General features: G+C 43.3%; 1 protein-coding gene across 2 annotated transcripts in view; it reads right to left on the bottom strand.

The window, feature by feature from the left end:
* Positions 1-21,213, bottom strand: part of ADAMTSL1 (ADAMTS-like 1) — a 340,785-nt gene that overhangs the window by 30,463 nt on the left and 289,109 nt on the right. For both annotated transcript variants that reach the window (XM_004677681.2, XM_012721598.1), the window contains 2 exons: positions 17,759-17,938; positions 12,997-13,131 (listed from right to left, as the gene is read on the bottom strand). In XM_004677681.2, the coding sequence (XP_004677738.1) occupies positions 12,997-13,131; positions 17,759-17,938 (315 nt within the window). The remainder of the gene's footprint in view (positions 1-12,996; positions 13,132-17,758; positions 17,939-21,213) is intronic.

The raw sequence follows: 21,213 nt of genomic DNA, 5'->3' as shown, positions 1-21,213 counted from the left end.
CATTAAAAAAAGGCTAGTCAAATTGATAGCTAAATTAAAACCAAATAGCTGCCTCTGTGTATTTTTTTTTTTTTCTTTCAAGAGCAAGGTGCAATTAACTCTGCTCCTTTGGGACTCTGGAGCCTTAAGGTCTAAGGGAGTCCCTGGTGGACTAAAGTTATAATGCCACTGCCAACATTACTGGGAAAAAGGAGAGGAAGTTACAGGAGTGGGGAGGGAGAGTGGGTGAGAGGAGGAAGAAAGAGAGGAGAGAGAGAGAATGAGAATAAGATGTGAAAGGGTGGAAGAATGCAAACGCTCACAAGTGGCAATAAGTAATTGAGTTTTGATTCCACTACAGTCTTCTATTTGAACAAAAACCCAAGTGAGTCCAGGCATCTGGACTCCATAGACCAAGTGTGGGATGTAGAACAGAAGGACCTTGTCGTCTGCTCCCCATCCCTCGATGTCACTCATGGAGGGACATCTAATTCACACCTCTGCTCCTTTCTTGGCCTGTCAGATTCTATGAATGCTGCTTGGTGCTGCTCAAGACCTATTTCCCCATGAAGTGTATGCAGATGTGGTGAGTTTTCTGTATTTTATGATTGATAGTCTCTAACACAATCAGCATCTCCCCTGCCCCCCAAGGTACTTAATAAAACAATAATGTAATCTATATTCCAGTGTAGCAACTAAGGGAACTGCTTTTGGCTAGAAAACAATGACTTCACAAGTACACATGTTCTCCTGAGACTGTATTTTCCTTGAGGTCCTAGAAATCCCACTTTTGCTGCTATCCTTGCTTCTAGCCCTAGGAATAAGGCAATCACCAAGTTTTATGGGGTGCCTTTGAATATACAAAAGGTTTTACATGTAAAATTTCACTTGATTCTCAAATCAGTCCAGAGAGGCAGATTATCAACCCATTTTACTGATGAGAAAGGAAGACTCATAAAGATTAAAGGAGACTCATAAAGGTTATGAGACTTGACCATAGTTCAACTCCTGTTCCCAAATTCAAGTTCTTTTCATTCTTTCGTTTCAAAAGAAGGTAAAACTCTTTCCTTTTCTTGTTTTCTCTGAGATAGGTTGGACTTATCAAGGAACCAAACTAAAGTGTATTTTACATTAATTAGCAATATAAAGAAAGTATAGATAGCAGAATGTGGGTAAGTTTATAAAAAGATAGGTTGACTAAAGCCTGAATCCAGTATCTTTATCCTTGCCTCCAAGACCTGGTCCCTAAGGGTGCAGTCTCCCCCACCAACCTTACTGAGATATAACTGACATATAACACTGCATACATGTCAGGCATACAAGTGTTGATTATATGTATGTTGCCAAGTGATTACCATCAGTGTTAGCTCACACCACCATCACAATAATTACCACTTTTTTTTGTGGTGAGAACATTTAAGATCTACTCTCAGTGACTTTCAAGTACATAATACATTATCCCAAGGGCATTCTAAAGTTTCCCGGCTCTTCCACTTCAAGAAGGGGAGGGCCAGGGCAACAGCATGTACTGCCAAAATAATAATGACTGACATTAATTGAGCACTTACTGTGTGCCAAGGCACCATTCTAAGTGCTTTACATATATTACCTCATTTACTCCTTGCAAAAACCCTGGAGGTATATGTAGTTATTACTCCATTTTACAGTCAAAGGCAGAGAATTTCCAGAACTCACTCAAGGTCAAGCAACTGTTAGTATGTGGCAGAGCCAGGCATTCTGGCTCCAGATCTTGGCTCCCAACCACTATGCTATGCAAGCTCTAATGTGCAAAAAGGGCCCCACCAGATAGCACGGGCGTAGCTGGAGAGATGAACAGAACTTCCAGGAGAGGGCTGAAACTTCAGTCTTTTATAATAAACCCACAGAGCAGCCATTCAGCTGTCTTTTTATATTCTCCCTCCTCATCTACCCTTAACTTTCTCATCATTCTTTCTCTTGTTAGGAGACACACTTTGTACTTCTCTCCTCACACCTACAACTGCCATAGAACGAACCCTTCAATTAGGCATTCATCTCCTGAAGAATTTGTGATAGACCTCCAGGGAAACAGAGAATAAACTTTTTGGTTTAGTGATTCAACAGAAAAGACAGAAATCAACATACATTAGTATCTACTTTGTACCAAGCTAAACTGTACTAAACTGGGCACCCTGCATAAGCCCTTGGTATAGTGGGATGGGCATTTTGCTATGGCCCTAGCACCTATGTCCTCCTTCCATCCAATTTATACGTTGAAATCCAAATATCCCCTCTGATGGTATTAGGATGGGATCTTTGGGAGGTGCTTAGATCATGAAGGTGGGGCCCTCACGAGAGGGCTAAAACAAGCCCCGCCGAGACCCTTGCCATCCTGTGAGGCTGTACTGAGAAGGCAGCATGCTGTGAACAGGGATAGGGTCCCTCACCAGGATGTATTAGTCCTGGGTTCATCATCTTTTGACATCCTGCTCCTTAATGGTGAGAAGTGGATTACTGTTGTTTACTCTTTTTTATTGAATGCAAAAAGGCCATTATTTGCAAATGAGGCTGAGGATTTAGAAACTGGTCTTCTAGTTGAGGCAGCCCTGTTCTCTCTACAAAGTCAGGGAGGCAGGACATCTTAGATCTTGATCTTGCTGTGTCTGCCCTGCTGTCTGCCTCCGGGCCCTGAGACTGCTATAATGCTGCCTCTAGCACCACCTAGACCCACGGAGGCTCAGAACCAGAGCAGCTCTTTTCACTGGTTTGGGGTTCATTGGTTCAGGGTGGAAGAAGGATTTATTAGGGAAAGTGTAGAGTTCCTCATTTTCCCACTGATGGACTTTCAATACCTGTCTATTTTAAGGACATTGGACTCATTTATATCATTCCTGTTAGCTGTGCTGGGGAGGACAGACAGGCCTGGGAATTGTGTCCTGGTGCCAGGAAAGGGCAGGAGCAAGTGTGAGTGAGTTTCTCAAGGTCCCCATTTCCTGATTATTTGGAGTCTTAAAATTAGCCCAGGCCTGGATGCTTGCTGTGGCTTGGAACAGTGGCTAGGCAGAGAGATTTACTGCCTTGCTTTCTGTGTCCAACTATTTTAAGTGTCACTTATGCTCTGGTGTCTTTTTAAATTTATGGGTGTGTACTTCAATCCAAAGAACTGCTGTACTCCTTCCTGTGGCTTCCTCGTAAATGCCCTCTGATATACTGATTTTTGTTTTACATTATATGCAAGATTGAGCTTCCTGCAGTCCTGATGGGGTCTCTAGTCTCTTCTTTGGATTTTCCCTTAAAAAGACAAAAGGGCATAAAGACGTGTCACAAACAGCCACAAAATGCTGACCTTTCTTCTTTATAGCAAAGCATATGCTCTTTGTGGGCAAAGCTATAGGAAATCAGAAGCATTTTCCTTGTGACATAAAACCTCAGGCTTCCAATATAAATGAGGAAACAGATGCCAACTCATGTCTCTTTGGAAAGGGCAGGCTACATTTCTGCCTTCCCCTCTCCTCATCAGGGGCCAGCCCTCCCCTCAAGGGTTCCTTTGCCACATCTGCAGTTTCTGGTGGGGCGGGTCTCCACTCTGGATTAATTTTTACCTAACCTCTGGCCATCAGAAACTGCTGTTCTCATAACTATCTTTCGAGAGGAAGCCGCGATGACCTTAGCCTTCCCAGTGAGCACGATGACAGGTGGCTTCCCCACAGATGTGGCTGGCGCTCTCATCGACTGTTGTGGTGTGGACGGCCTCATCACTGGATCCAGGAAATGTCCTGTCCAGCCTGCACCCGAGGAATCAGGAGGTGTCCCGGGTGCCGAGAGGGTGGAAGGATGTGGGCCAGATGCTAAAGTTGCAATTATAATAAAAATGAGAGCTGGAAATGACGCCAGAGGACGTCTCAGTCAGGGGTCTGCTACCTAGTCCTGATTTTGTTTGTAATAATGTGTTCCAGAGATTTAAAGGAACACATGTATGTATGCATACATTGGGCTGCTTTATACATCATTTATTTGTCCTGCTCAAACTTTACTGGTTTGCCAATCACGTATGTAACAATCATTTTTTGAGGACAACTTCACACCTGCGTATGTGTACTTGCTTCAGTCACTCAACCCAAGTCCCAGTGCCTAGTCCTGTTAGTCACCAGCGATTATTTATTTACATCCTCTTTTCTCCCTAGGACCCAGAAGCTAGCGGGGAGAACTTACAGTTGGGCACTGTCTCTAACGACACAAAGTGTGGCTGGCTAGTGTGACATCAGTAGTCTAGCGCAGGGGTGCCAGGCTAGAAGCTGAGGGCCCAATTCAGCCATGTCTGGAAATATTTTCCGTGGTCCATTGTCTCACCCATCTGTTCACTTATTGTCCAAGGCTGCTTTACTCTACAACTGCAGAGTTGAGACTCGGCAACTGAGACTTGGTGGCCCTCACTGGCTGAAGCATTCTGTAGTCAGCCTCTTGTAGGAAAAGTTTATCCAGCTCTGATCTGGAGTTGGAACTTTAGCAGGGACAGATGGCTCCAGGTTGGAGCACTGAGAAGTGGCCTCACAGAAGGGCTTCAACTGTACCCTGGAGAGCTCTAAGGTTTAGTGAGAAAGGATGGGGGCAGGAGAGGGTATTCCAGAGAGGCAGGCTCAGACTGAGGTGGTTACGAGGGAAAGGTTTGTAATGGAGGAATTACTTGAGACAGGAACAAAATGGAAGGACGGCTATAGAAGCTAGGGCTGAATAACAAAGAGCCTTGAGCATCAGACAGAAATACTCTATGTGATAAAAGATCCCACTTTCCCATGTCAGTCCTTAGATGGGGAATGGGGGATGCAGCTGTAACATTTAATGTCGGTTCTGCGAATCAACTTTTAAAAGAACTGATGTCTAGTCCCAACCCCAGAGAGTCTGTCTGGATTGATCTCTGAATACATATATTTTTTTAACTCCTCAGGTGACTCTCCCTCAATGAAGGAAATGGCTAGGCACGTGTCTACAGAAGCCCAGCTCAGAGCCAGGTAGATATAGCAGGTGCCCTGCACATCTGAGGCAAATTAAATCAGCAATATTGGCTTGTACCAGAGCCAGCCTGATAAACCTGTTTTACTGGCGTCAGCTATGTAACATTTAGTTGGCCACATGGTTTCCAATAAAAGAAATCACTTCTGCTTGCCCTTGCCTGATCCTGGAAAAGTCCTTGATGCTTAGTGCAATATTGAGTCTGTTTATAAATTGACATTTACAGACTTTTCTCTCATTGTTATTTTTGCATGACCACTGATGAGGCCTTACACAATCTGTTCTCTGCCTCCTGACCTCCCTTATGGTCTCTCAGTCACACACAACCCCAAAGACACTACTTCTGCCACAGACACCAGCCTCTTGTTCCGTGAACATACCAGGCACTTCCCTACCTCAAGGACCCCACACTGGCTTTCTCTGCCCAGCAAGTTCTCTCCCTCCAGGCATCCTCTTCCCACAGCCATATTCTCTCTCCTTGTTACGCTGTGTAACTTTTCTCCATTGCACTTACCACTTTCTAAAATACAATGGGAGTCACTTCATTATATGTATTTCCTACTTCTCTACTATAACTCAAGCTCTGGGAGAGGAGGGCTCTTGATCTCTTTTGCTTTCTGCTATATCCCCCAGTGACTTTGCTGATACTTGAGACATAGAAGGAACTTGCTAAGTGTGTGTCTATTGCATTAGTGCTCAGAGAGCTTTCACTCATCCTTCCGGACTGAGTTGAAACAGTTCCTCCCTTAAGCCTTCCCAGTTCCCCTCTTGTCAAAGAAAGGAGTCCCCCTTTTCCCTTTGGCTTCCTTTGCAATTCATTACAGCTTTACTCACACACTGTTGGCTTTTCCATTCCTCACACTACTTCTGCACTCCTCCAAAACTAGGTCCTGGCGCCTAGTGGAGAGCAACTCTGTGTGTTAAGGATATGAACCAGAATGTAGCAGCAAAAGCTTTGGGCTGTCCTCCTCATAACTAGACTTTCCAAAGTCACATGCCTACCTAGTTCTCCCTTGTACTCCAACATCTTGACTAGAGTAGTCATCACCACATGAAAAGGGACCTCAGTTGCAATGAGTAAGTAAAAATATCCGATGCTTTTGAGACTATCTTGATCATCTGAGCTGTCTTTTTCTTCACATTAATGCAGTTACCAAGTCCTGTCCATGTTTCTTATTCCACAGTCCTGAGTTCATTCACTTCTAATGCCATTTCTCCAGCCCTCTTGGCTAAGATGTGGTCAGTCCTTACCTCGAATATTGCACTTCTTAAATGGTGTACTTGCTATTTTCTGACAATTCATCATCTCTAACAGCAGCCAGCTCAAACTTTTAAAAGCACATTAGCTGATATCTCTCTCCTGCTTTTCAACCCTTCAAAGACTTCCCCTTGCACTTAGGGTAAAGTGTGAATTCTCTCAGGGGCTCACAGGCGTGCCTCTGAGGTCACATAGCCCCTTAATGTGATGGTTCCTCAAATGCTTTGTTTTCTTGCTGCTGAACCACTGCTGGTTCCTCTGCCTTGAAGGTTCTGGAATTCCTGGGCCTGGGATGTTTTCTCCCCCCCTTGTATAATTTGCACCTACCTCCCAATTCCAGTCTAAATATCTCCTCTCTGGAGAAATCTTGCCAAATGCTCAGATTAGGAGAACTGTGCTGTCACATGTCCTGAAAGTACCCAGCTCTTTTCTTGTCACAGTCCTTTTTCTGGATTATCTTCCCCCAACCCTAGGCTCTAAGTGCCCCCCAGAACTCAAACTTTACCAGTTGGGTATGTTATCTGTTTTGCGCATGCTCACCTATTTATTTGCTGTATCCTTAGTAGCTAGGAAAGTAGCCAGCACACAGTAAATGCTCACTAAATTTCCTTTGTAGGAATGAATAATGACCAGGTGTGTCTGCTTTCCTTACTGTGTATTCATGCCCAGCACAGCACCATAGCAGGCATTCAAGAAATATATCCAATGAGTAACTGAATCTATGATTGAGACATTGCCTTCTTAGACCCTTTATTAGGGCTTTCCAATTTGAACACTTATATTTATCCAACTATTTCGTGATACACAGTCCTACTCTGAGGGATTCATATGTGAACTGATTGTGAGTTCCACCTTAGACTCGAGCCCTGGGCCTTGCAGTTCTTGACCTAACTCCCTTACCAGCTCAATAGGATATATAGGAATGGCCCAGCCACCACTTCATGTTGGATATGGAAATAATTTTCATCTTTTAGTGTGAGATCTTGCTCTTGCTCAAGGGCAGCATCATTGCTTTCAGTAGAGACAGTTGAAACTATAGCTCATGCCATCTGACTCTGCAATTCTTAGCTCTTCAGTGAGTAAGTACAGAAGAAAACACGTAAGCCTCCTGTGTCAGGAGGTCAGAAGATGGCAGTCTGTGGGCCTCGCCTCTCTTAAGCCAGTGGGGCTCTTCCCAGAGCAAGGCCTTGGGGCTCCTCTCTGGAGAAATCTTGCCAAATGCTCAGATTAGGAGAACTGTGCTGTCACATGTCCTGAAAGTACCCAGCTCTTTTCTTGTCACAGTCCTTTTTCTGGATTATCTTCCCCCAACCCTAGGCTCTAAGTGCCCCCCAGAACTCAAACTTTACCTGTGGGGCCTGTGCCCAGGGAGGCGGCTGTGTGTGTTGCCTGTGCCCCGCCAGTGCCTGGCAAGGGGAGGGGCCAGGCACAATGGCTTCTTTCAATGAAAACCTTTACTCTGCAAACTGAGCCTCAAATGTCTGCATCTTTGCCCTTTTGGTAAATCATAAGACAGGAGGCAAGGCTGTCCTTGAGCTAACAGGGCATGAATTCTAGCAGAGAATGTCATGAAGGTTCCCTCCAGCTGGGGAACTGGTGCATGCTTCTTCACAAATGAAAGCTTGTGACTAAGTACAGGGCATGGGCAAGCCTTCAGTCTATATTCTGTAAGGCACTGGACCTAAAGACACCGTACTAGAGAAAGGCACTGAAGTGCGTTTCTTAATCCAATAATCCTGTAGCATAATTAAGTACCTAGGTCAAATTCTGACAAAAATCCAGGTTCTTAATATCAGATTTTCTCTCTTTTCTGACCTCCCTGAGAAATGTTTCTACTCCAGTCAGTTTTTTCATGTTTGCTTGTTTCAGGTTCTTTCACTTCCTGGAGAAAGCCTAACCCAGTGGTCAGTAAAGGGCAGGGTGAGCTAAAGGAATTAAAAATAGGAGATGTCTGGTCACCACAGACATCTCAGCATCCTCTCCACAGGAGGTAGACAGACTACAACAAGGCTCAGGAAAGATTTTCTATAAAGGGCAAGATAGGAAATATTTTAGACCTGTGGGCCATATGGTGTCGGTCACAAGCATGCCACCCTGCCATCCCGGTGTGAAAGAAGTCATACACAGTGCATACACCATGGTGGGTGTAGCTGTGTGCCAAAAACACTTTAATGACAAAAACAAGTGATGAACTGGATTTGGTCTATGAGCTGAGATTTGCTAAGCCCAAGAGACATTATTTTTTAAAAGTGTCTATGCAACTGCAACCAGATACATGACAAAAATGTTTCCCATTGCTCATTATTAGAGAAATGCAAAGTAAGGCCAAAATGAGATCCCATCTCACACCTCTAGGAATGGCACATACTGAAAAGGTCAGAAGTGAGTGCTGGTGAGGATGCAGAGTAAAAGGAACCTTACATTGCTGGTGGCAATACAAACTGGTGCATCCACTATGGAGCTCAGTAGAAGGTGCTGCAAAACGTTAAAAAGTGGTCCGCCATTTGGCCAATTCCACTCCGAGGCCTCTATCCGAAATATTAAAACACACTAATCTGAAAGGAAATTTGCTCTCCCATATTTATCGCAGTGGTGTTTACTGTAACTAAATTATGGAAACAACCTAAGTGCTCCAAAGCGGATGAGTGGATGAAGAAGATGTGCTGTACACACACAATGGAAGATTAGCTATCAGAAATGATAGCTAACTTTTCTTCTAACTTATTTCACTGGGCATTAGACCTGGAAGGGATAATGCCCAGTGAAATAAGTTAAACGAAAAGAAAAGTACTGGATGATGTTGAGAGATACAAAGTCACTAAATTAAGACTCAAATAAAGGTTTTCAATGAAAACCTTTACTCTGCAAACTGAGCCTCAAATGTCTGCATCTCTGCCCTTTTGGTAAATCATAAGACAGGAGGCAAGGCTGTCCTTGAGCTAACAGGGCATGAATTCTAGCAGAGAATGTCATGAAGGTTCCCTCCAGCTGGGGAACCAGACTAAAACTAAATTTTGATAGCTGATTACAAAACCGAAGCCCAATAGAGGAAGGGCTGGAGGAGGGGTAAGATCACAAAGATGATGGGGGGCTGTGGTGGGTTGGTGGTGGATATACTATGGTTATAATATCTGATGAGGGTAACTAAATATTACCTCAATTAAAAAAAAAAAAGAATGTGGGCCCTCCCTGGTGGCGCAGCGGGTTAAAGCACTGCACTGAGAATCTAAAGCTGCTTCCGCATGAGTTCGATTCCCGCCTGCCCTGGAGGTGACCACATGGCGCGGCAGACCTCTCCTGACCCGCCTGCTGCTCCCCTCAGCAGTGTACTTCGTCGATCTGCCTGTCCTGTTCCCCACTCTGTCTCTGGTGAAGCCTCTCACCGCCCCTGAGCCTCTGGCCTGTACCCCAGTTCTGTATGTACAAATAAATAAATCTTTAAAAAAAAAAAAAAAAGAATGAAGCAAAAAAGAAAAAAAAAAAAAAGGAGATGCTACTCATGGAGCCCTTTGGGGCATTGCTTGGGACTAGGCTGCCAAAGGAAGTAGCATGGGCATTGGCCTGCTCCCTGGGACACCTGGCACAACCTAGGCCTTCCTGCACAGAGACAACGAGAGCAAGGGCAAAATTTGACCACGTGGTTTGCTTTGCCAGCCTGGGTCCACTCTGCGTGGCCAAACTTCCACTGGGCATTTCCACATGTTCCACATATAGTCAAGGGCACGAGAGCAGCAAGGGGCTCCCTGACCCCAAGTCTTCATCTCACTGTTGTGGAAAGTGAGGCCTAGATGGGCTCACATGTATGCTGCTCAGTCACACCTCCAGAGTCAAAGCTGTGGTTTGCAGTGTAATCCGTGCCAGTGTCTGAAAGCCACACCGTCATTTCTGGAATAGACTCACCTACTAAGAAGTGCAGTGCTTGAGCCTTAATGGAGAAGAGTCAGCTCTTTTTCCTGTGACTTACAAAATCCCAAATCTCCTGTTTGCCCTTCCTTCCATGAAAACATCTGAATCAAGGTTCATGAGTTATTGCCCTTGTGCCAGAGATCCAGGGAGTCCTCTGAATCTGCTGTAGTCCTACCCTCAGAGACGGGAGAAATCAGACACTGGCTTCTTGCATTTACTGGCTACAACAGGGTGGGGAAGTGGCTTTCATCCTATATATCAACTGCCCCCATGCATGGTGGGAATGTTAAAATGAATTGTAAGGCAGCATCAGGGATAAGTGAAAAAGAATGTCATGTTTGATCAGGGGCAGCCTGGCAGTGGGTATGTTCCACATGTTATTTCCATCCTAATCTAGAACATCTGTTACCTGAGAAATAGGGAGGGTTTGTTCATTAAAAATTCCCTACTATTGATTTCTTATAAAGAATGTCAAATTAATACTGTCAAAAATTACTTTTACAACATCATTCTCCAGCTTAAAGATGCGCTAAAGATCTTTCCCTATTTTGTACATAATAAATTGACTTCCGTAGTCTAATAACCACGGCCCTTCATAATTTGATGCCACTTACAATTCTAAGTTCTCAGGAACTCTGCAGATTTTCTCCTTTCTGGTCTCCCTGTGCTATTTTGTGTGCCCAGGGCACACACTGATCTGAAATGAACACCAGTAAATAGGCCAGAGACGGGAGTTGGTTCTAACGGGAGTAACTGGACTGACAGATATGGAAGAATTAATAAGTGGCAGGCTTAGAGGGGAAAAGGGTATTAGAATGCTTGTGATGAGTGTCTGAATCAGAACAGTCTCTGGCTGAGACTTGTCCTTTTTGATCATCTAGTTTCTAGCCCAGTTTAGCAGCCCATCATAGTTTAAAAGCAGGGGTCTTTTACAGCTGTTTCTTAACAGATACCTGCTAGGCATCCCAGACATTTTGATTCTCTAAGCTCATGGCACCTTCATCACCTCTAGTGCCTGTTTCCCTTTTGTTCTGTCTCTTTGAATCCTACCCCCATGTTTTAGAACTCAACTCCAAAGCACTGACAAGTCTGTGGTCTGTTTCAGTGACCCATTTTCTGATACTTGACATCATTCCCTAATTCATCACCACAATTTACGTAGGATCTCCTCATGTTGGCAAGACAATGACATTCATCACTACAGTCCTGTTTGCCTGGATATTTATATTCAGGATCTTTTTGGATATTGATTTGCTGTCTGATTCAAATGCAGCAGTCTAGCTGTGAGCTGGGATACGGAGGTAAGTATGACCTGTTAGATTTAAATACCAGTCTAAGGTAACAAAGCGCCATAAACTAGCAATGGAATGCAGCAACATAAAGCACAATAAATTCTTATTGCTCATGGCTAAAATGAGACAAAACATTATTCCAGAGTAAGAAAGAAAGAGAGTAAAACTATCATAGAAAAATATGAGCAGGTTAACTTTTCCAGCATGCTAAAAGGCACCTGAGTGACCCAAAGAGTTATTGAACTTGAAAAATGAACAATTGTATAGCTTATAGTGGCTGGACTGTGACTAATAGTACAACAATTTCTCACAGCAATGCATCTAACATAAAAAGTTTACCATGCACATATTTAATTTGGAATAAGTTTACCATTTATAAGTCTAAGAAAATATACAATTTGAAACTGCTATGAATTCTGATCAACATGACATGGAAAATCTCAATGCCAAGCTTGTATAAGTTATGGGAAACAGAATAGAGTCACTTGTTACTCTTATTGTCACAGAAACCAGGAACAGGACTATCAGAGGCTTTTTCCATATTCTTATATGCTAGGACCATGCTTTGCTAATTTCAGGGGACAATAAAAACCAGTGTAAGTTTTTTGTGTTACATCTCTAATGATACCAGGCCCTGTGACCATGTCATCAGCAGTATGGCTGGGAACTGACTAGCCTCCTGTTCTTGCTACTTGGGGGGGTCGGGGTGAAGGGGAGAATAGAGCAACTTTCAACTTTGAGCCAAGAGAATAGTTCCAGCTACCATTACCAACAGCTGGGGTCATATAGAGTTAGTGGGACCATTTTATAGGCCTGTTTTATTTTTTCCCTTGGGCTCTTTGAAAGCAGATGAATTCTTGGACTTGGCCATTAGCAGAGCACATGAGAGGTTCCTCTGACATCTCCATGATCCTGGTGTGAGGGCCCACGATGTGGATACCTACATAACTAGCTACACAGTTCTGTCACCAGAGAGACAGCCTTGTGGGCATTAACTTGGGGGAGGTTCCTAGTGACAGATGCCTGGAAAGTCCCAGCTGATGAAGTTGTCTACCATTTGCCTTGGGGAGTCTGCCTGGGTTATTTGGGGCCCTACTTTCAAAAGGCTGTCTAAACAGATTGTCTACCTTTTGAAGGGTGTTGATATGGCAGCTTTCTCCCTCAAAGTTGATTCTAGTCCTATTTTAGTGGGGAGGAGGTCATGGAAGAGTACTGGGACATTGTTGGCAAGGGGAAAGAAAGGAGGCACAGGAGCATTTCTTTACTGCTGCATCTTAAAGGTCAGTGAGTCGATCTGATTGAGGGGAGCTGGACTGTGGTGTCAGCCCAAGAGGATTCGGAAGGGAGCCACATTGGAATCGAGACAGGCTAGAATCCAGACTAAGAACTGCACTCACCTCATATGGAAAGCCAGCCAAGTTTCCACTGGTGAGTCTGGATTCTGTAGGCAATTTAGTGATTTCCTGTTGGCCACCCCCACTGCTGCCTCCCTCCCACCTGCGAGCGGTCACCCATCCATAAATCCTGTCCAGCCCTGGATTTTGGCCCAATGTTCCAGAGGGTTGGACTCACCAAGGAGAGCGGAATTCCCAGGATCCAGGACCAGCTGTGTTCCCAGAGGAGACATCAGCACCGATGGAAAGTTTGGTCCAGTGGCTGAAAGCAAGGCCCTGATGTCTTCCAACTGTGTGGGGACTTGAGGAGGATCTGTGAGAAGGCAGATGGTGAATCAGGCAGGTTAAAGCATAAAGGCCACACTGAGGGCAAGAGATGGGCTGCCAGCTGTATGCCTGCGTATGTGGCAGGCATTACTATCATTGTCTTCTGTTATCATTTTCCTACAGGGCAGGCATACCTATCAAGGTGATTCTGAATGTCAGACTTAATATTTGCTGCCTGGAACAATGCAGTCAATGGCAAGAATTAGGTTTCCTTCCTTCCCCCTCCCCCCGCCACCCTGTACTCCTTTAAGCCACTGTACCATCAGGTCCCCATAAATGTGTAGGTAAATTGAGCTATATACATAAAGACATGTTTAGCTATTCAGTACTTCTTTAGCATTTACTGTATACCAAATTCCATGCTGAGCTGTTTTCATTCCCCCCACTCCAGTTTTACTAATAATTGACATACATTGATTATATAGGCATACAGCATAAAGGTTTGATTTACATATATTGTGACATGACCACCACAATAGTTTTAGTTAACATCTATTTTCTCATGTAGGCACAGTAAAAAGGAAAGAGAAAAGAAATGATGAGAAACAATTTCGTCCTTGTAATATGAATACTCAACTTTGCTATATATTATACAGCATGTATGCTATAGTTTTCCTGTCACACCTACTCATTTTTTCCCCATATAACTCTTATCCTTTATATATGGAAGCAATTTATTATTGTCCTCCTACACAGGAATACACTGCAGGAATTTACTACTGAAAACAAAACAAAAAACTATGAATCTATGAAAAGAAACCTCCATGAAGAAAGTGGCCCAGCTGAGAAGTTGTGGTTGAATTTTTAATGACCAAGTAGGACCTAGACAAGTAGGATAGGGATGGTTTGTTATTTAAAATCTTATAAGGAAGTCAGGGATGAGCCATCACGGTCACAATTAAACAGAGCCCATGGTGGCCAAAATGGGAAATAGAGTGTCCTCCTGGTTTCCACTGGAGAATAAGAGTCAAGTGCCTGCTGGTCTTAGTGGTGGGGTGACCCTTGATTTTCCTGGAAAAGCAGCAGAATCCCTGTCCCCCTCTTCCTGCATCTCTTAACTCACTGCAATTCATGCTCTAAGGCCATGAACTCACTGCAATTCATGCTCTAAGCTCCCACATTTTCCCCTACAGAATTGGTTGGAAAGAGCAATGCTCTTGGGTGGACGGTCACAACATTTCAACACTGCTTATGGAGACCCACTACGTGCTTGTCCCCTTGCTGAGTACTTACAAGGGACAGCAAGCCATGAAGGCATCTGGGTCTACTTTAAAAGACTTATCTGTTTCCTCTGCCTTTCACTGCACACTGAAAACAATGATGAGCTTAAGACTTTTCATGTAAATATAGTAATCAAAAAGGATAAAGACATTATATATACTACATTATAATGCTTTATATAGTTGAGTGTAAAGACATTGTGCTTAGGATCAGTGAGAACTGTGGTTCTGTCATCCACAAACTTGAGCAAGTCACTTAATCCTTCTGAGCATCAATTTCCTCACCTTATAAATTGATGGGAAATCTGAAATACTTTGATTTTAAAAGCTTATGGTTGCTCTATCTAAAGACTATGCATCATTGCTGCAAAAACCTGAAATGTTCAGCAGCATTTGTTGCCACACTGTTTGCAGTAGTTATGACACAGAAGATGATTAAGGGTCCTTGATAGTTATTTGGATCAAGAAAATGTGGTGTATCTACACCTTGGGATACACAAGAGAAGATGAAATGCTGTCATTTACAGAAAAATGGAGGGAATTCAGAAGGGCAAGTACTGGACATCTATATAGAGAATGGGATACAGGGGTAGAAAGAAGGGTGGAGAGTAAAAAAAAAAAACAAACAAGAGGGAAGGTCTTAGTTATCTGAAATAACTATTTTGTTGAATTTCTGTATATGCCAGTTATAATCATGGGTTCAAGACCACATGTCATGACTAAATCGAAGTCACATAATTGAAAAATATTTTCATGGTTGGAAGTTTTGGATGAGGTAACATTATTAATTATTATTGGGATAGTTTACAATCACTTCAAAGTTATTAGTAGTGAGCCAGAATTATCATTTATATATAAAGAATTTCATGTATATTTACAATATTACATATATCTTTACAGACAAAGGCAAGGAAGAGCAAAAGTCTCCATGTACTTAGGATGAGAAGATGGGAGTGGAGGATGAGGGAAGGAATTTCTTATTTGAAAGGAGGAGAGAGGGAAAAGAAATGTTCATATTTATATGATGAGGAAAATGTCTTTACTCCTATTTGGAGAGTTGTGTACCCAGGTGGCAGTTTATCCAATTCAAGATTCTCTTCCTACCCTTAGTATTCCTTCAAGACTACTGAAATTAAATTTTGAATACTGAGGGAAGTTGAATTCCTTCAAAAATACTGAAATTGAATATTTCTTTAAGGATGTTGAAATTCAAGAAGTTTTTGCTTGCTAAGATGGACCAAATGTTGGCCTCTTATAATTTATAGCTCTGGATGTGGGTTTTTTTTTTTTTTTTTGTATATCTCTACTTGGTCTTCTTATGGAAATTATAAGTTCTCCTAAGACAGAGTTCACATTCCTTATGTCTCCTAAAGCACTACTTGGAACTCGAGGTAACACTTAATAGATATTCATCCACAGGTTAAATGAATAAATGAGTGTTTCATTGCACTTAAGTCTCTAGACTGACAGGTTAAGTTGCAAAACTCCATATGAAACTGAACTTTCCATACAAACTCCCTCTTCCACTTAAAAAATAAGACACTATGGGTGCTTATTTTTAAAAAAGGACATTACTTCTATGCTCATAAAGTACCTATACAAACTAACAAACTTTGATTAGAAATCAAGACTTCTGATCAAGTAAGGTCCTAGACATACTGAAGAGTCAAAATAGTGACTTTCTCATCAAGTGTGAATAAAATAGGAAGGTTGGTTATGTTCTTCAAAATCCATGTCCACAGATACATTGTTTAAAGTAGGCAGACCAGCTTGCAGGACACACACACTTCAAAGGTGGGGGCTACAGTAGCTGACAACATCCCAGCCTTTTCTGTTAGCAGAGAGGATGCTGAAAAGCTTCAGGGAGGAGAAGGCCCATCAGCAAGCACTATATCTCTGTGGGGCAACAGTCTCTGGGCCAGGGGATCCAGGCTAGCAGGTGAGCTGCATGAAATCTAACACAAAAGAAATGACATCCTTCACTGAGCTGATTCCTAAGGCTTTCTAAAATGATTGAGGGTTTATGCAGCCACTGGTGAGAAGAAAGTCCATCTGGGCCTCTCTGAAACCTGCGTACACAAGGGCTCGAGACCCTGTGCTTTGGTGTGTCATTAATTTGGTGTGTGAAAATACATGTATAAAGTTTAATTATTTTCCCCTGAGGAATACCATAATGTTATGTATGTGTACATATGCGTGGTGTGTAACTGTTTACATTTGCCATATTTCCTTTTTTTTTTTCTTCCTGGATGATTGCTTTCTCCTGGGGAGAAAACTAGCACAAAATACAGAAGGGTGAAGGAGTATGCCCCAAATTGGAGTTATGTCAATGACTGGCAAGTTGACAAAAGTGAAAAAAAAAAATTCTCAAAAGAGAAATCATAAGTACTCTAATAATTGTCTTTTTTTTTTTAAAGATTTATTTATTTGTGCATACCGAACTGGGGTACAGGCCAGAGGCTCAGGGGTGCGAGAGGCTTCACCAGAGACAGAGTGGGGAGCAGAACAGGCAGATCACGAAGTACACTGCTGAGGGGAGTAGTGGGCGGGTCAGGAGAGGTCTGCCATGCCATGTGATCGAGTGGTTTATCAGAGATGGGGTTCTGGGGAGGTGACTAGGTCAAGAGGGCTGTCCAAAATGGGATTAGAGTCCTTCTAAAAGAGAGTGCAGAGAGCTCGCTCATCCACTCTGTTCTATGGGGACTTTGCAGGAAGCCAGCAGAGACAACATGGACGAAGGTTTTTACCAGATATACTGGAGCTCTGATCCTGGACTTCCAGCTGCTAGACGTGTGAGAAATAAATTTCTGTTGTTTATAAGCTTAGCAGTCTGTGGATTTTGTTACAGCTGCCTGAATGGACAAAGACAGTGTGTGTTTGTGTGCACGGGTGCACATGTGTGAGCTTTAGATGGATTAAACCATGAGCTTTCTGCAATTATATGAACAATTTCACATGTATGAATTTTTCTAGAGGGGGTAACCTACAGTTTCCATATGATTCTATTTTTTAAAGAAGCACATAATGGAGGAAGAGTAAAAAGTAACAGCTTTAACTTTATTATCTCTCTCTGACAGGACACTGCCCCACATCCAATAAGGATAATCCTTATTTTGCAGATTTCCACAAGGAGAACAACATCTGAGTCTAGCAAAATTAAGTAACGTGTCCCAGGTCACACAGAGAGTAAGGGGCAGAACCAGCGTTAAGCTGATGTCTTCCTGGGCCCAAAGCCTGCGCTCTGATTAGAAACCCTAAGATGGGGAGAAGTAAAAGATTATTGATTTTACCTTTATGCACTTAGCTCAATGGGGGAAAAGAGGAGGTAGAGGGAAGGTTACCGGATTCCCCCCACCTGGGTCCAGAGGCGGCAGCCAACCTCCAGTTGCTTACCTAGGACCAGCAGCTGGGTGTTCTCAGTCAGCTCCCCATGCAGGTTGGCTGCTCGGCAGGAGTATAGGCCCTGATCCTCCGAGGACACCTCTGTGAGCAGCAAGGAGCCCTCGTGCAGATGGTGAGAGGAGCCCAATCTGCTTTTATTCCTGAACCAAGTCACTTCAGCTTCAGGTACACCTAGGAAGAATGAAAAGAAAAGGAAACAAATCTCATTGACCAAACACATTCAGGTTGCTAGGGAGGCATTTGCAGCCCCTTGGCAGGCATCTGCCTGGGGGTCTTCTACTATCTGTTGGCTAAACTACAGTCTTGGATACTTGCATAAGTGAAAGTCACTGGGGCGGCTACCTATGCTGTTCACAGGCAGGGTGGTGGTTCCTCTTAGGGGATGGAAGAGGCTTGGCCCCTCACAATGCTGTTTATTGGCCTGGGCTGATTTGGTTGGCTTGGCCCCTTATATATGCAGCTTTCTGTAGAAGTATTACACTTCAATACAAAAGCTACAAAATGCTAATAGACATACACATACACCAGACAAACTAAAGTTGCTAGATCCTTATCAGAGTAGGCACTATATATATATATATATATATATATATATATTTAAAAAATCTATGCATTTTCTTATAATAAGAGAACACAAGACTATGGTATCAAGAGCACCAAAGAAAAAGAAAGAAGATACTCTACTTCCTCCTCAATCCAAGTTATTGTCTGAGAGAGTGAGAGAGAGCTGGGGAGATAGTGCATATGAATTGGATAGTATATCTTTAGAAATCAGGCTCTGTACTCTGTACTCTGTACTCTAGGGGTATTACGGACTGAATGTTTAAGTTCCCTCCAAATTAATATGTGGGAAACCTAAACCACCTAGGAGGTGAGTATTTAGGTTCAGATCAGATCATGTGATGAGGACATTCGTGCCATTGCAGAAGGAGAGCAGAGACTTCACTCTTTCTCAAACTATGCGAGGGAACCGCAAGAAAATAGCTGACTTAAGGCAGAAAGTGAGCCCTCACCAGGAGATGAATGGATGGACTGGAAACTTCATCTTGGAATTCCCAGATTGCAGAACTGTAAGAAATAATCCTTTCTTACCCAGTCTATGGTATTTTATTATAGTAGTCTAAGTAGATCAAGTAAATCAGTCTAAGTAATCAATCAAATTCTTTAGGAAATTACCCTGTGATTCCCATGCTGAAGCAGAGAACAGCGTAGGACAAGTCTCTTGAGGTGGTCTGCCTAAGACGCTGAGTTCTGAGTGAGTGAAGAGACAGAAAGTCTGTGGGATTAATACAAATTTCTGGGAAACAGAAGCACCATCCCTTGTACCCCCTAATCACTGAGCTAGCTCACAAAGTTTACTCAACGAACTCTTGAGCACACATCTAGGGCATGTTACAATGTCAAATCTTGGTAGACAGGAGACAAAGCCAGGAACTGTGAAAGAATGAGACCCTGCATCCTGGATTTCTCATTTGGGGGCATGGTCATTTGTGGCCATTTTGGGGGCTGCCCTTAATAGATGGCCTACAATTGAGGACACAGATGCCTTGGGGGAATTGCCTCTGAACCTATTACTAGTTCTTCAACCCAATGAACAAGACTACCTAGCAGTCTACTCTGTAATACCCAGCTCAACAGCCCTCATTATGGTCCATAAGCACATGTTATTCCCAAGCTTCCAGTGGCAGGAAGTGGAGTTGGGGTGGAAAGATGGTCTCATGGTCCCTCACTACTATTTACTAGTGTCCTGACTGCTTGGCTGCCTGGGGTAGTTTCCTAGGATTAGAGGGGTGGCCTAAAGTGATTGCTAATGTTTGGTCAATCTGCAGGGCCTTTCTCCCTGTTATCCTGAATGAAAGTCAGGTCTTTTCTTTTATTCAGATTACTTTAATTCAGTGAGAGTCACCAGGGAGCACCAGACTGGCTGGAAAAAGAAGGCAATAGAGAATTGGATATGAGTGCTTATTCCATCAGAAAAGCATGCACAGTGATGCTCAGGCGCACGAGAGGGGTTTGTTGGGTCTTTAAATCTACCTGGAGAAAAGATGCAGGTGAGAGACAGAAAAGTTAGCTTTTCACTCTAGCACCACTAGGGAGAGCAAGAGCATCATGATGCCCAGGCATGCTAGTTTGGACTTTGGACTCTAACCTCAGTTTTTACCTGAAACAAAAAACCCCACAGCATTAGAATAAAGCCTCTGCAAGTACATTGAAGAAAATACTCCCAGTCACTTCTCCTCTAAATAGCACAAGGGAAAATGAGATTCTTCAAATCTTTTAATAAGATTCTACAAGTATTTCCCTTGCATCACATAGTCCTTATCTCCTGAACCTGTCTTTGGGGAAGGGGTGTGGGCAGCAAACTCGTAGTCCCCAGTAGGGACTAAGGTTGTTGCAGAGGAAGAGAATGGGCTTGAATTCCACTGACAAAAGGGTGATAGCTAAGTGCACAAGGGAGCTAATGGTCCAATGACAGACCGATGGGGTATAGAGTGTGCACATGTGCAACACAGACAATCCTGGAGCAAGACTACCCACTGCTCTTCAATGTGTCTTCTGGTCAGGGCCTGTGCTCCTGCAGGGCAGTCTTCAGAGAGATGCATGAGGAGAGAGAAAATGAGGTGGATAGAGGAGGGAGAGGGAGCGAACCAGGGAAGGAGACAGACTGGCAGCCATCTCCCACTTTCCCAGGAAGTGGTGGTAAGCTTCTTCTATTCCTGTCATCGCTCTTTGCTTCCTGCCTCTGTGAGAGAAGGTCTGTAACCTCCAGCTCTATTAAAGTGGAACCAGAGAAGCCACAGCAGTGCCAAGAGAAGAGAAACTATGTGGGAATTGTTCTTTCATATATTATTAGGGATCCTTTCCCAGAGGCCCTCAGGCATGGGCCTGCATCATGCATCTGCCCATGGAGGACTTGTCTCTGGTGTCTCATTTTAGAGGCTTCCAGCAAATGGAACTGTAGGCTTTAAGCAAAGAATGACACCAACAAGATGTATTGAATTCTTTTTAGTCCTTCCATGACTTGCTCTGACATATTACAAACACAGCCAGAACAAGGGAAGAGGAAAAATAAATGAGGCATAATAGAAGCCTTTTTTCTTTTTCTCTCATGATGATAATGACAGGCTAGAAAACATCACTTGTCCTTGTATGCGCCAGAGTCCCTCGGAAGAGTACCAGGCAGATGTGCCTAATGTTGACCTACAGCATATCTAAACACTGGAGTGCATGGAGGCAAAAGTATCCTGTGTTCAAGGCAGGAGAACATTTACGGAACAGTTGCTATAAGCAAAAGATTATTATAGCTATAATCACATTTCCACTTCTATAAGGCACTGCTATTAATTCCATTTCACCATTGAGAAAAGAGGCATTCAAAGAGATTAAGAATCGGCCTAAAGCGACATTAGTTTGGGTCCCTGAATGATTATATGGGGTCAGAGCCT

The sequence above is a fragment of the Condylura cristata genome, unplaced genomic scaffold (assembly GCF_000260355.1).
Source record: "Condylura cristata isolate star-nosed mole 26May11 unplaced genomic scaffold, ConCri1.0 scaffold00006, whole genome shotgun sequence".
In the NCBI taxonomy this organism is placed as follows: Eukaryota; Metazoa; Chordata; class Mammalia; order Eulipotyphla; family Talpidae; genus Condylura; species Condylura cristata.
The sequence above is the reverse complement of the archived record's forward strand: the minus strand, read 5'-3'. Positions and strand labels throughout refer to the sequence as shown.